At 46.0% G+C, this 14,149-nt stretch overlaps 1 protein-coding gene across 1 annotated transcript in view; it reads right to left on the reverse strand.

Moving 5' to 3' along the window:
* Window positions 1-14,149, reverse strand: part of LOC137504144 (neuroblast differentiation-associated protein AHNAK-like) — a 58,399-nt gene that overhangs the window by 9,060 nt on the left and 35,190 nt on the right. Inside the window, exons 2-4 of the mRNA XM_068232170.1 lie at window positions 13,321-13,381; window positions 10,892-11,045; window positions 64-230 (exon numbers count right to left, since the gene is read on the reverse strand). Of these exons, the coding sequence (XP_068088271.1) occupies window positions 64-230; window positions 10,892-11,045; window positions 13,321-13,323 (324 nt within the window). The 5' untranslated portion in view covers window positions 13,324-13,381. The remainder of the gene's footprint in view (window positions 1-63; window positions 231-10,891; window positions 11,046-13,320; window positions 13,382-14,149) is intronic.

Raw genomic sequence — 14,149 nt, forward strand, 5'->3', positions numbered from 1 at the left:
AAACTGTTAAATTCAGCTTAAGTATAGCATATTTATGGAGCCTATAAAGCTTGCTAAACTTACCAAATTGCTTGATTTCAGAGTATAAGGGCTAATTTGAGGCAATGAAGATTCACTTTTTGTATGGAGTTGTAGACCAGCTTGGTAAGGTTCTGTAGCTTTTAGAATGTTGAGTACCTCTGCTTTGCATAGATTATCAAAATATATGGTGGCTCCAACAAGCTCATCACCTGAAAAAGAATTATAAACAGTGAAATAAAATACACAGGGCTCAATTTACCTTAGCTTAGTTTAACCATTTCAGCCCGCGGGGATTTTTCACCTTATGCATCGGAGCAATTTTCACCTCCCATTCATTCGCTAATAACTTTATCACTACTTATCACAATTTATTGATCTATATCTTGATTTTTCCGCTACTAATTAGACTTTCTGTGGGTGGTACATTTTGCTAAGAGCCACTTTTCTGTAAATGCATTTTAACAGGATTAATAAGAAAAAAATTGAAAAAAATCATTATTTCTCAGTTTTCGGCCATTATAGCTTTAAAATAATCCATGCTACCATAATTAAAACCTATGTATTTTATTTGCCCGTATGTCTCGGTTATTATACCATTTAAATTTTGTCCCTATCACAATGTATGGCACCAATATTTTATTTGGAAATAAAGGTGCATTGTTTCCGTTTTGCGCCCATCACTACTTACAAGCTTATAATTTAAAAAATGTGTGTAGTATACCCCCTTCAAAAGCATATTTAAAAAGTTCAGACCCTTAGGTAACTATTTATGTCCTTTTTTTTTTTTTTTTAATTGTAATTTTTTTTTTCCATTTAAACATTTATTTGGGGAATATTTTGGTGTGGGACATAAACAGTTAATTTTTAATGTTGCCATGTGTGTAAATTGTAATGTAAAAAATGTGTAGCTGTAGTTTTACTATTTGGCCACAAGATGGCCACCTTCATTTTTGTTTACCCTCCTTGTACTTCTCGCTAAGCGGAAGTACAAAGGGGATGCGGAAATTTATCCGGGCAGAAGAACTGAAGCCTCACAGGTGAGCGCTTCGGTTTTTCTGCGGGGGAGATTGATCGGTGATCAGGAACCATGTTTCCTTTCACTGATCCCAGGGCTACCGGGGGACACAACGCGGACACGGGGGTGCGCCCAAGCGCGGGAGCGCTGCAGAGCTGCCGCCCGGACGTGAGCTTCACGTCCGGGCAGCGGAAATGGTTAAAAGTGATGCTTTGAAATCACCGTTAATTTATCTCCAGCTTTGATGCAGGGGTTTTGGCATTATTTTAAGATACTTACATGTCATTTTGTTTACAGAAAATATGGATTTCCTTCTGTTTTGTCCTCACTGTGTGCTGACATGCTGGACATACACAGGTTGTAATAATGTATGCACAGGGACAAATTACAAGTGGGGAGGGAAGAAGGAAGAAGGAACTTTTAGAAGCAGAGATTTCAAGCAGGAATCATAAGGCACCTTAGTATGTGCACTGGATTGAATAGTCAGTTTAAACATACATACAAAGAAGACTCTGTGTTTTTAAATTTCTCTGCACTCTACTGAATGGTGAAAGTTAAACTTATGCAACATCACTGCTCTAAGGGCCGGTTCACACGGACGGCAGGCGGCGTTGGGGCGGCCAGGAAGTCGCGTCGTCCTGTGACGTCCCGTTCGGTGGCGGCGGTACAGAGATCGTCGCGATCAGCGTTTCTCGTCCCCGCAGGGGGACATGAAGCCGCGCCGGCTAGCCGTCCCTGGACGTTGCATGCGGCTTCTAGGGACGGCCGAAACGATGCGTTAATCGGGATCAGAACGCCGCGTTTATGCAATCGACGGTAATCGACGGTAACCGCGCAATGCTAAACGCTCCTATTCACTTGAATGGGAGAGTTTAGCCGATGGGTCCCGAACGCTTGACGGTAGACGCCGCCAAGCGTCCGTGTGAACCGGCCCTTAAAAGACCACTATCGCAACAAAATGTAAAATGTAAAATTAATATATATAAAATGTACATTGTATCCAGTATAAAATGCACTATAAATATGATTTTCCCTATGTCACAGTTGCCTACAATAGGTAGTTAAAATCTGACAGATCTGAAAAATTTGGACTAGTTCCTCTCCTCATAGAAGATTCTCAGGGTTTTATAAAAATTTTTTAAAGCACTTACTGAGTACCAGTTACTCAGGCCAACTACCAAAACAGTGTTCCAATGAATAGGGAGGCTGGGCGGTATCCTTGTATTGTATACTGTAGATCCTTCATTTGACTATGGTAGGGACTAGATTGTGAGCTCCTTCGAGGGACAGTTAGTGACAAGACTATGGGCCTGATTCACAAAGCGGTGCAAAGTGTTTGCACGCCTGTGAAAAGCCCCTTATCACACCTAAACTCAGTTTAGGCGTGATAAAATGAAAGTCGCGCAAAATTCCAGCGCGCAAAGTTTTGCGCACGCAATCGCGCAGCGCATGGTGCAGTGCGCACGATGCGCCCATTAATCCTATGGGCGCTGCGCACGGAATTAAGCGATTGCGCGCGTAAAACTGCGCGCGGGACTTTGCGCGCGATAAAGAGCACAAATCGGTGCTAACTCAGCGGTGCAAAGCTTATCACGCCTAAAGTCTTTTAGGCGTGATAACTGAGTTATCACCGCTTTGTGAATCAGGCCCTATATATACTCTGTACAGCACTGCGGAAGATGTTGGCGCTATATAAATACTAAATAATAATAATAATAATCCTTTATAGGGAGTGCTTTTATCCAAAATAATGGAAATGCTGACATCCCTCTCCCCCCAAAAGAGATTGAGATGGGCTAGTCCAAAGCCTGTCAGATCTCTACTGCTTGCTGTAAGCGACAACAAAATTGGAAAGGAGTAATTTATAAAACATTTTATTCAGGGAGAAACCCCTATTTGTGACAGATCATTGTAAACCTCCTCAAACCAATAGACAGTAGTCAATTTTGTAAAGACTTACAATCTGGCCAAAATCCAAAACACACAAGCTAGTATAATCTCAGGCTGCAGTGTCCTCAGATTAATTGTTACTCCAGCAAGTAGAAAATTCTATAATAGCACAGGTAGCTCAGGGTTTGCTAAGGCCCTCCATATATGTACATTTCCAGATTTTGGACTGGCCAGAAGCCCATTTAAGTACAGGAGAATAAAACACTGTTTTTGAAGTTATCCTATAAAAAAAAAATTAGATATTGTATATTTTTGTTTAAAGCATGAGCGCAATAGTATTGGATGAACTAGCCAATACTTTTGCAAATTGTGTAACACCAACAGTATTCCTCATATTCATGGTTTAAGTTTTCCTTAGAGGGTGGGGAGGAATCCACAAACATAAGTTAATTACAATATATTATAATTTATGTATTTAAGTACACGCCAAACATTTTTTTATAATATGATTGCAACATTAGATCATTAGGAATGAAATAAAGCTATATGCTCTAATTTAGCACAGGAAATAGCTTTACAGTAATCCATGCAAACCAATATACTTTGTAACAAACAAAAAGTCCAGGGGAGCCAGACCTTGTGCGGTATCCTAATTTATATGGATAATAGCAATCCTAGGATGTTACTCATGGTTTGGGTTGTCCAATAGAGATGGCCAGAATGGTTCGTCCGAGAACTTATTCGCGTGAACTTCACTGGTTCGTGTTCGCGGTGAACAGTGAACTTTATGGTGGTTCGACCCGCCCCCTATACTACATCATTAGGGTTAGTTTTGACCCTATACATCACAGTCAGCAGGCACAGGGTAGCCAATCAGGCTACACTCCCTCCTGTAGCCCCCCCCCCCTATAAAATGCAGGCAGCATCAGCCATTTCACTCACTCGTGTGGCTGCAGTAATTAGAGAAGGGAGAGGTGCTGCAGAGACATAAGGGAAAGCTTAGTTAGGCTACAGTTAGGCTTGTCAGGTTGCTCTTTCTTGCTGATATTTATTGCTAAAAAGCACTCCTCATCCTCAACAGCTCTTTTGAGAGCTAATGTTGTTCTTGTGATCTATTTTTTAATTTTGTGTGTCCCACAGACACTTGTGTTGCATATACAGCCCTGTCAGTCAGTCGCAGCTGCTGCTGGGACCTTGGCCCCTTGGTAATTCCTACTGTGCCACTGCCAGGCCCAGCACATTCAGTGACTACCTGTGTGTGTGACAGCTGTACATTTGTAATACCCATCACTGCATATACCTACCTGTTGTTCACAGTGCACCCACCTACCTACGTGAGCGCACGCAGTGTCACTGTACCTGTTCGGTACCTGTGTGTGTGTGACAGGTGCACATTTGTAATACTCATTACTGCATATACCTACCTGTTGTCCAGTGCACCCACCTACCTACCAGAGCGCACGCAGTGTCACTGCACCTGTTCACGGTACCTGTGTGTGTGACTGCTGCAAATTTGTAATACTAGTCATTGCATAATTGTTCACAGTACCTGTGTGGCCGCACGCTGTGTAATATACCACTTCGTGCATACCTGTTAACTGCACCTGTGTGACAGCTGCACATTGTATTGTAATACCAGTCACTGCATACCTTTCACTGCGCCTGTGTGACTGCACATTGTATTAGTCAAGTCAGTGAATACCTTTCACTTCATCCCTCCTGATATGGACAAAACAGGTAGAGGCAGAGGCAGGGGCAGACCCAGAGGCAGGCCACCCGGCAGGTCTGTTCGAGGTCGTGCGGCCCTGGACCAAAGTATAGTGCTCAGAAAAAGGCACGTCCCATCAACTCCCAAGATTGTCAGGACGTGGTTGACTATTTAACACAGAACACTTCATCTTCCACAGCCACTAGCGCTACTGCAAGCGCTACAACAAGATGAAGGCGCTAAGCAAGTTACACCACCTCATATGTCTGAGTTAGGCGACACTATGGACGTAACATGTGAGGAGAAGGATTATGAAGTACCTGCTGTTGGTGCAGTTTATGAGGTGTCTGAGGCAAACGAAGATGGGGAGGATGATGATGATGATTATGATGATATGGATGCCACGTGGGTTCCTAAGAGACACGATGACCAAGGGGACAGTTCAGAGGGAGAGTCAGAGAGGAGTAGGAGGAGACGAGTTGCTGAAAAAAGAAGGGGGAGCTCGTCATCAGAAACAGCTGGGGGCAGTGTCCAGTGCCATGTATCACCACCTATGGACAGCCAGCCAACATGCCCTTCAACGTCAGCTGCTGAGGCCACCATAGTGCCCACACCCCAGGGGGGCTCAGCCGTTTGGAAATTTGTTGTGTGTCTGCCTTAGATCAGAGCAATGCCATCTGTTCTCTCTGCCACTAAAAATTGAGCCGTGGAAAGGCCAACAGCCGCGTAGGGACAACTGCCTTACGAAGGCACATGGAGAAAAGGCAGAATCTGCAATGGGAAGAGCACCAGAGGAAAAGCAGCACACAAAAGAAAAGCCACCCTCCTTCTCCACTTCCACCTTCAGGTGCATCATCTTCAGCCGCTTTCTCCCTTGCACCTTCACAATCACCGCCACCCTCCTCCACTCCCCCTCTCACCTTGAGCGGTTCCTGCTCCTCTGCCCACAGCAGCAGCCAGGTGTCCGTGAGGGCAATCTTTGAGCGGAAGAAGCCAATTTCTGCCAGTCACCCCCTTGCCCGGCATCTGACAGCTGGCTTGGCAGAACTGTTAGCTCGCCAGCTATTACCATACCAGCTGGTGGACTCTGAGGCCTTCCGAAAATCTGTGGCCATTGGGACACCGCAGTGGAAGATACCAGGCCGCAATTATTTCTCCAAAAAGGCGATACCCAAACTGTACCATGAAGTTGAGAGGCAAGTGGTGTCATCTCTGGCACACACCGTTGGGTCAAGGGTCCATCTGACCACGGATGCCTGGTCTGCCAAGCACGGTCAGGGCAGGTACATTACTTACACAGCCCATTGGGTCAACCTGGTGACCGGTGGCAAGCAGGGAGTACATGGCTGTGCAGCGGACCTAGTGACACCTCCACGGTTTGCAGGCAGGCCTCCTGCCACCTCCTCTCCTCCTGCTACATCCTCTTCGCTGTCGTCGTCGTCCTCCTCCTTGGCTGAGTGGCAGTTCAACTCTACTGTTGATGCGATCTCCTCTCCAGCTACACAGCCCCAGCTCCCCAGGGCCTATGCTGCATGCCAGGTACGACGGTGTCATGCCATCTTAGACATGTCTTGCCTCAAAGCCGAGAGTCACACTGGAGCAGCTCTCCTGGCTGCACTTAAAGAGACTCTGAAGCGAGAATAAATCTCGCTTCAGAGCTCATAAATAGCAGGGGCACGTGTGCCCCTGCTAAAACGCCGCTCTCCCGCGGCTAAACGGGGGTCCCTTCACCCCCCACCCACCCCCCGCAAAAGTGTGTCGTAGAAAGGTCGCAGAATTTCCCTTCCTGGAGGCAGGGCTAACGGCTGCAGCCCTGCCTCCAGTCGCGTCTGTCAGCGGCGCATCGCCGCCTCTCCCCCGCCCCTCTCAGTGAAGGAAGACTGAGAGGGGCGGGGGAGAGGCGGAGATACGCGCTGACAGACGCGCGTGGGGCAGGGCTGCGGCGGTTAGCCCTGCCCCAACCAGGAAGCGCTCCCCGGGTGTATCGAGGGGGATTTGGGGGTGAAGGGACCCCCGTTAAGCCGCGCTATAGCGGCGTTTTAGCAGGGGCACACGTGCCCCTGCTATTTATGAGGTCTGAAGCGAGATTTATTCTCGCTTCAGACTCTCTTTAACAAACAGGTGGATCAGTGGCTGACCCTGCACAGACTGGAGATCGGCAACGTGGTGTATGACAACGGCAGAAAACTCATTTTGGCTTTGAATTTGGGAAAGTTGACACATGTACCCTGCATGGCACATGTGCTGAATCTCATAATTCAGAGATTTGTGTCTAAGTACCCAGGCTTACAGGACGTCCTAAAGCAGTCCAGGAAGGTGTGTGGGCATTTCAGGTGGTCTTACACGGCCATGGCACGCTTTGCCAATATTCAGCGGAGAAACAACTTGCCGGTGAGACGCTAGATTTGTGATATCCCAACTCGCTGGAATTCGACCCTCCTGATGTTTGACCGCCTGCTACAACAGGAGAAAGCTGTCAAACAGTATCTCTACAACTACAGTCAAAGGACACAGTCTGGGGAGATAGGGATGTCCTGGCCAAAGTAATGGACACTCATGCGAAATGCCTGCAGGTTCATGCGGCCGTTTGAGGAGGTGAAAAACCTGGTGAGTTGCAGTGAAGGCGCCATCAGCGACTTGACCCCATATGCTTTCTTCCTGGAGCGTGCCGTGCGTAGAGTGGTGGATCAAGCTGTGGAGGAGCGTGAACAGGAACAGGAACAGGAGGAAGAGTTGTGGGATCATTTCTCAGCAGAAGCAGATGTTTCCTCAACACCTGCGGCAGCACAGAGGGGGGAGGGGGAGGAGGAGGAAGAGGCGTGTGGGGAAGAGGAGTCAGATGATGAGGAAGGTGTTGTTTTGGAGGAGGAGGAGGCGGAAGAACAACTGCAGCAGGTGTCGCAGGGGGCTTGTGCTGCTCAACTTTCCCGTGGTATTGTTCGTGGCTGGGGGGAGGAGGAGAACTTAGCTGACATCACTGAGGAAGAGCAAAAGGAGATGGATAGTACGTCTGCATCCAACTTTGTGCAGATGGCATCTTTCATGCTGTCCAGCCTGTTGAGGGACACCGTATAAAAAAAACTCAAGGGGAATGAGCTGTACTGGGTGGCCACGCTACTAGACCCTCGGTATAGGCACAAAGTGGCGGAGATGTTTCCAAATCACCAAAAAGCAGAAAGGATGCAGCACATGCAGAACAAGCTGGCAACTATGCTATACAATGCCTTTAAGGGTGATGTCACAGCACAAAGGAATAAAGGTACCACTGCCAGTAATCCTTCTCCCATGTCCACGCAGGCAAGGACAGGACGCTCCAGCGATCTCATGGTGATGTCGGACATGCAGACATTCTTTAGTCCAACGCCTTGCCTTAGCCCTTCCGGACCCACCCTCCACCAACGCCTCGACCAGCAGGTAGCCAACTACCTGGCCTTAAATGCGGATGTAGACACTGTGAGCAGCGATTAACCCTTGGACTACTGGGTGCGCAGGCTTGACCTGTGGCCAGAGCTGTCCCAATTTGCCATCCAACTTCTGTCTTGCCCTGCCTTAAGCGTCCTGTCAGATATGACCTTCAGCGCAGCTGGAGGCATTGTCACTGAGAAGAGAAGTCGCCTAAGTCAAAAAAGTGTTTAGTACCTCACCTTTATCAAAATGAATAAGGCATGGATCCCGGAGGGCTGCTGCCCGCTTGAAGACTAAGTCAGTCCCCGCACACAGCATCTCTGCCTGCACACCGTGTGACTGCTTGCCCCAAGACTAAGTCGCTCCCCACACAGCATCTCTGCCTGCAGGCCACTTGACTGCCTTTTCCGCCACCACCAACAGGGTCCAGGACATCAGGCGGATTCCTGAATTTTTAAGGCCGCCGCTATAATAATTTTTCTGGTGCGTGTACCTGTCTGCCTAATTTTTCTGACTGCACTGCAACTGCAACAACAAAACAAAAGGTCATGTAAATGTGTCAATTCCCCTTCGTGATCGTTACCTTGCATATCACAATGAAGCAATGACCACCGGCTATATGAGTGTCTCGGGGAGGGGGGGGGCACACCCAAGATAATAAGGTCGTTGCTTCATTGTGGACAGACCAAATTCAATCAGCTGGACAGTCACTGTTGTTCTGTCATTGAGCTACCTCAGCCTGGCGACCATATGGGCTTGAAAACCGCCAAGGCTTGCACTCTCGCCATGGTGCGCAGCAGTCCAGCACGGCCGTCACTACACAAACAGCTGTGTGCGGTGAGTTACACAGTGAGTTTGGTCTGTTAGTGTGAAGCAGTACACTAATTACACTACCTGATTGATGTATACACATGCAAGATGTTAGGCCTCCAATTTAGCATGCAATGTGATTTTTGCCCTTAAAACGCTGCTTTGCAGCTTTGCGTCAAATCCGGATTTTTCCCCGGGACTTTTGGCGTGTATCCCACTCCCCCATGCAAAAGCTCAGACGTTAGACCCCTTAAAACATTTTTTCCATCACTTTTGTGGCCAGCATAAATGTTTCTAGTTTTCAAAGTTCGCATCCCCATTGAAGTCTATTGCGGTTCGCAAAAGTTCTCGCGATCCGAACTTCTTGCCGAGGTTCGCATTCGAGGTTTGCGGACCTAAAATCGAAGGTTCGAGCCATCTCTATTGTCCAACAGGCAATCGCTATGTAGGCTTCAGGTGTAATTCTTCAGCCACCTTACTTGATTTGGTAACTACTTCCCTTTATTGATCACTCTCCTTATTGGTTTCCTCTTTTTTTGGTGAGACGGATGGGTGTATAACAAAGAAAGGGGTGGACCTTCCTCCTACTCAGAGAGTGAGGGGTAAACTAAAAAACTAGTGTTGGTGAGAGGCTCTCAGAGCTCCCAGGGCTGCCACTAGGTACAAGCGACCCACGTGGTGGCTTGGGGCCTCACCCTTTCTAGGGGCATTGGGCTTCCAATGCTGGGCTGCCCTGTGATGTGCCTGCAGGGATGCTCTGTGGCCCCCCTTCTGCTCTAAGTTGTGGCAAGTAGTGGAAACTCACCTATCCATGATCCAGCTGCAGCTAAATCTCACCGCTTTCCTCTGCCGCTTACCATCTGGTCATCATGGTTGCAAATTGCACTTACAAGATAGGTGTCTTTAAATCAGCATGTTGATAGGCCACCCAACGATCAACTCCTCTGCCGCTGTCTGGCCAGACAAAGCGGCCACTCGGATGGATCTGCGCTGTCTGCGCTGTAGCGTGGAGGGAAATGGGTGGGAGTGGCCGTCAGACGTATAAGCCTCTACGTCACTACCGGTTTCGGCGTTCCACGCCTTCTTCAGGTCCAGATGCTGAGTGTCAGAGGAGAGTAGTGAAATTCAGCTGCAGCTGGATCGTGGGCATGTGAGTTCCCATTACTCTATGCAATTCAGGGCAGAAGGGGGTCACAGAGTTGCTATACTAGGTAGTGGGAGGGAGGCTATCCGACAGTCTTGAGGGGGAGACATCTTACTACCTACACTGGGCTGGGGGGAAACATCTGACTACTTGAGGGGGAGGGTGCAGACTTATGACTACCTATACTAGGCTGGGGGGAGCAGGGGGGAGGTCATCTAACTACCTATACTGGGCTGGGAAAGGACATCTTTCTACCTACACTGGTCTGGGAGGGGGGATATCTTGTGCCCAGAATCTCCCTTCAAACTAGGGCTGGTGAGACACCAGAATGTCTGCAGGAATCTGTTTCTTTGCAGGAATCCTGTTTCTGTGTTGCTTCCCATTCCCTCTGTCATGTGCTTCTCTCTCTCTCCTACTTTGTCCTGTATGCGTGTTTCTCTCTGTCTCCCAATTCCTGTCTCTCACTCTTCCCCTCTCTTCTCTCTCTTTCCCCTACTCCTTTCTTCCCCATAGACACACTGACACTCACTCATGCTTATCTTTTCCCCAATCTATTCTGTCTCCTCCTCCCACTCTCCTGTCGCTGTACCCCCCCCCCCCCCCAAAAAAAAATTAACATTATCTCATTCTAACTACTAGCATGTATTTATATAGAACTGACATGTTCCACAGCACTTTACAGAGTACACAATCATGTCACTGACTGTCCTCAGAGAAGCTCACAATCGAGTCACTGTCATAGCCATACTCTAACGTTCTAACATATTATTATATTGTGCGTAGCAGAGAGAGACTTATCAGAAATCCCCCCCTTGAAAATCCTGGGTTTGCCCCTGCCTGTGTTAAGGAGTTAAGCGTATTGAAGTCAAAAGGATTGCACACATTGTCTTCTGTGTACCTTGTTTTACACCCAGACTGCTGGCAACAGGATCATTTTCTTTCACCCCTGAAACAACAACGCTCCCATTTTCATCATCCAACCTCAGCGCATTGGAGAGGCTTCCAGGTCGACCACTGAGGACCACCCTATTGTTAGTTTCCATCAAATAACTCTAAAAAAGGAAGAAATAACAGCGTTAGCTTTTCATACTACCACTCTCAGTGTTGTTTTTATTTATGAAAGTATTCATGCATAATTATTTTTTGTAATGTAAGTATTTACATTAAAACAAATAGGCCCTTATTTAATTAACTTTTTCTCCCGACTCCCAGGAGAAAATGTTTAATCTTCTCTTTAAAATAAATTTTCAGCTCTGTGCAATTAAAAAGTACCAAAAAGTCGAAAAGGACTATCAAAATTATTTTGAGTATTTTTGACTTCTCATTGCAAACTGAGAAGTAAAGAATTAGAAGATAGATCAAGAAATGATTGATATTTGCCATGTATTTCATGCATGATGTGTTGTTTGATCCTCCTTGAGCCTGCGGGTGATCATCTTTACTGCTGGCATACATGGAAAAAAAAAGACAGCACCAATTGCCATTATCTAAAAACACACCCACTAACAATGTGATAGGCTAATTCCCCTCAATGCTTCACAGATAGAAAACTGTCAGGACCATGGCCCTGACTTCCCACTGTAGGAGGGGTTTCACCACAATATCAGCAACATAGACCCCCCTCATAATGATCTATTTGAGAAAATGCAAAGATTTCTTGTGAGAAAGGGGGTATCAGCTACTGATTGGGATAAAGTTCAATTCAAGTTCCTCTTTACTTTATTGGCATTTTATTGACACTGAGGGCCATATGCAATTCACTTTTTCAGTTTTCTCCTAGATGATATTTTTAAACTTGTCAATAAAATGCCTTTTAAGCCCCCAGAAGGCAAGAACATGCTCAAAATAATTTTGATAGTACTTTTTAAGCAACTTTTTGGTACTTTTTTAGTTGAAAAGTACTGGAAAGTTATTTAAAATCAAAGATGAAAAATTATCTCCTAGGAGAAAACTCAGGTGAAAAAGAGAATTGCATATGGCCCTGAAGGCCCATATGCAATTTATTTTTCTCCTGAGTTTTCTCCCAAGTGATATTTTCACAACTTGCCATAAAATTCCTTTTAAACCACCAGCAAGCAAGAAAGTACTCTAAATATTTCTGATAGCACTTTTTCACCAACTTTTTGGTACTTTTTCACTTGTAAAATGCTGAAAAGTTGTTTTAGAGGACTTACGAGGCCAAGTCCATCAAAAAAAATAAAAAAAAGTTAGCTACCTTGCTCAGCTTGTAAGGCACGGAGGACACCGTCCGCGCCCTCCGAGCCGTTCCGCCTGGTCCCCGCCGCTGCACAGCCCCCCGAACGGTCCCCGACCGCGCGGCCCGGGTCGGGCTCCCCAGCCTGTACCAAGATGGCCGGCGGAGCTGGCTGCGGCTGCGCAGTCCGCATAGCCGCGAGTGCGACTGCGCAGCTCTAAGGCCAACCCCCCGATCCACGCTACTGTTGCGTGGATCGGGGGGTTGGCCTTAGAGCTGCGCAGCCGCACTGGCGGCTATGCGGACTGCGCAGCCGCGGCCAGCTCCGCCGGCCATCTTGGTAAGGGCTGGGGAGCCCGACCCGGGCCGCGCGGTCGGGGACCGTTCGGGGGGCTGTGCAGCGGCGGGGACCAGGCGGAACGGCACGGAGGGCGCGGACGGCGTCCTCCGTGCCTTACAAGCTGAGCAAGGTAGCTAACTTTTTTTTATTTTTTTTGATGGACTTGGCCTCGTAAGTCCTTTAAAGAGAAGATGAAAATGTTCTCCTAGGAGATAACTCAGGAGAAATAGTTTATTGAATATGGGCCTGAACTTTATTCAATTAACTTTTTCTCCTGAGTTTTCTCCTCTGAGTTACTTTTTAATTCTCCCTTTAAGATAACTTTCCAGCACTTTGCAATAGAAAATATTCCAACAAGATGGTGAAAAAATACTGTCTAAATTATTTTGAGTATTTTCCTGCTTGCTGGTGGTTTTAAAGACTTTTTTTTATTGACAAGATTTGAAAATATCACCAAGGAGAAAACTCAGGAGAAAACGTTAATTGAATAGGGTCTTTAATCCCTTATGTCATCGTTTCTCCAAAGCTGTAGTTGTCAAGACTGTTTTCCACATATCTGAATATACCAAGTATGACATAAGGTTCTGTAAACTTTTCTTATACCTGTGACCTTTTACATTTATCTCACTTGTTATACAAGTTTTTAACTAGTATAAAATCTGTCAACAGGTTTTCGGGTGTGATCACAGAGAGTTATGGGTCACGCATGTCACGGATATCTTGTGTGCCACCAGAAAAACACTGTCACATCATGTGACATTGTTATTATTACACAGCTAAGCTATATACTCACCATTTTGTATATAAGATCAGTAGATCAGTCTTTCACGCTAAACTGGATTTTGCTCTCATATCTGTCAAAACAAAAGCAAAGAGCTGAGTTAGCAACATAATAATTCCAGCATATGTACATATATCTATATAGCAACACCAACCATGCAATTATAAGTAATGTATGCAAGAAACAATTGCAATGTAAATCCCCCCCCCCCCTCCCTTAGTAAACCTCACATAGCGTATCTACCTTGGAAACAATATAATACTCTCAATATTATTTACTAACCGCAAATCCAGACAACCACTATTTCCATACGTTGTATGATGCAGAGTTAATTAGTTTCACCCAACCATTGACTGTAGGTGGAGTAGTTGCCTTCCACCCTAGCAAGATTGTTTTCTTAGTATAATGAGTCAAACTGTTAAACATATAATTTTCGTATTTATTAATCTCTGATAAGTTTACTGTGCCTATGGCTATGAATGATGTTCAACCCCAGACTACTGCATGAAGATAGGCAGCTAAATCCAAAATTCAAATAGTTGAATGACTAACATTTTTCCAAGTTTGTTAGAAGATATATTTAGCTCTGCTTTTCCAAACTGATCCACCAAAGCTTGGTTAAAGTTAAGGTAATAGAAAAATACAGAATTGAACAAATTAAATTTAATTTGTAGATCTTAAAGAGAACCAGAGATGAAGCACCCTCATGTATTGTACCATATATATCAGTGGGAACATGACAGTAAACACCCACTCTTTGTTTCATCCTTCACTGGTCAGTCTTTTTGTTATCAGCACTGATAAAATCTCCTACTGAGCATTCAGTCTAGCTTTGAATGAT

This window comes from Hyperolius riggenbachi, chromosome 4 (genome assembly GCF_040937935.1).
Source record: "Hyperolius riggenbachi isolate aHypRig1 chromosome 4, aHypRig1.pri, whole genome shotgun sequence".
Lineage (NCBI taxonomy): Eukaryota > Metazoa > Chordata > Amphibia > Anura > Hyperoliidae > Hyperolius > Hyperolius riggenbachi.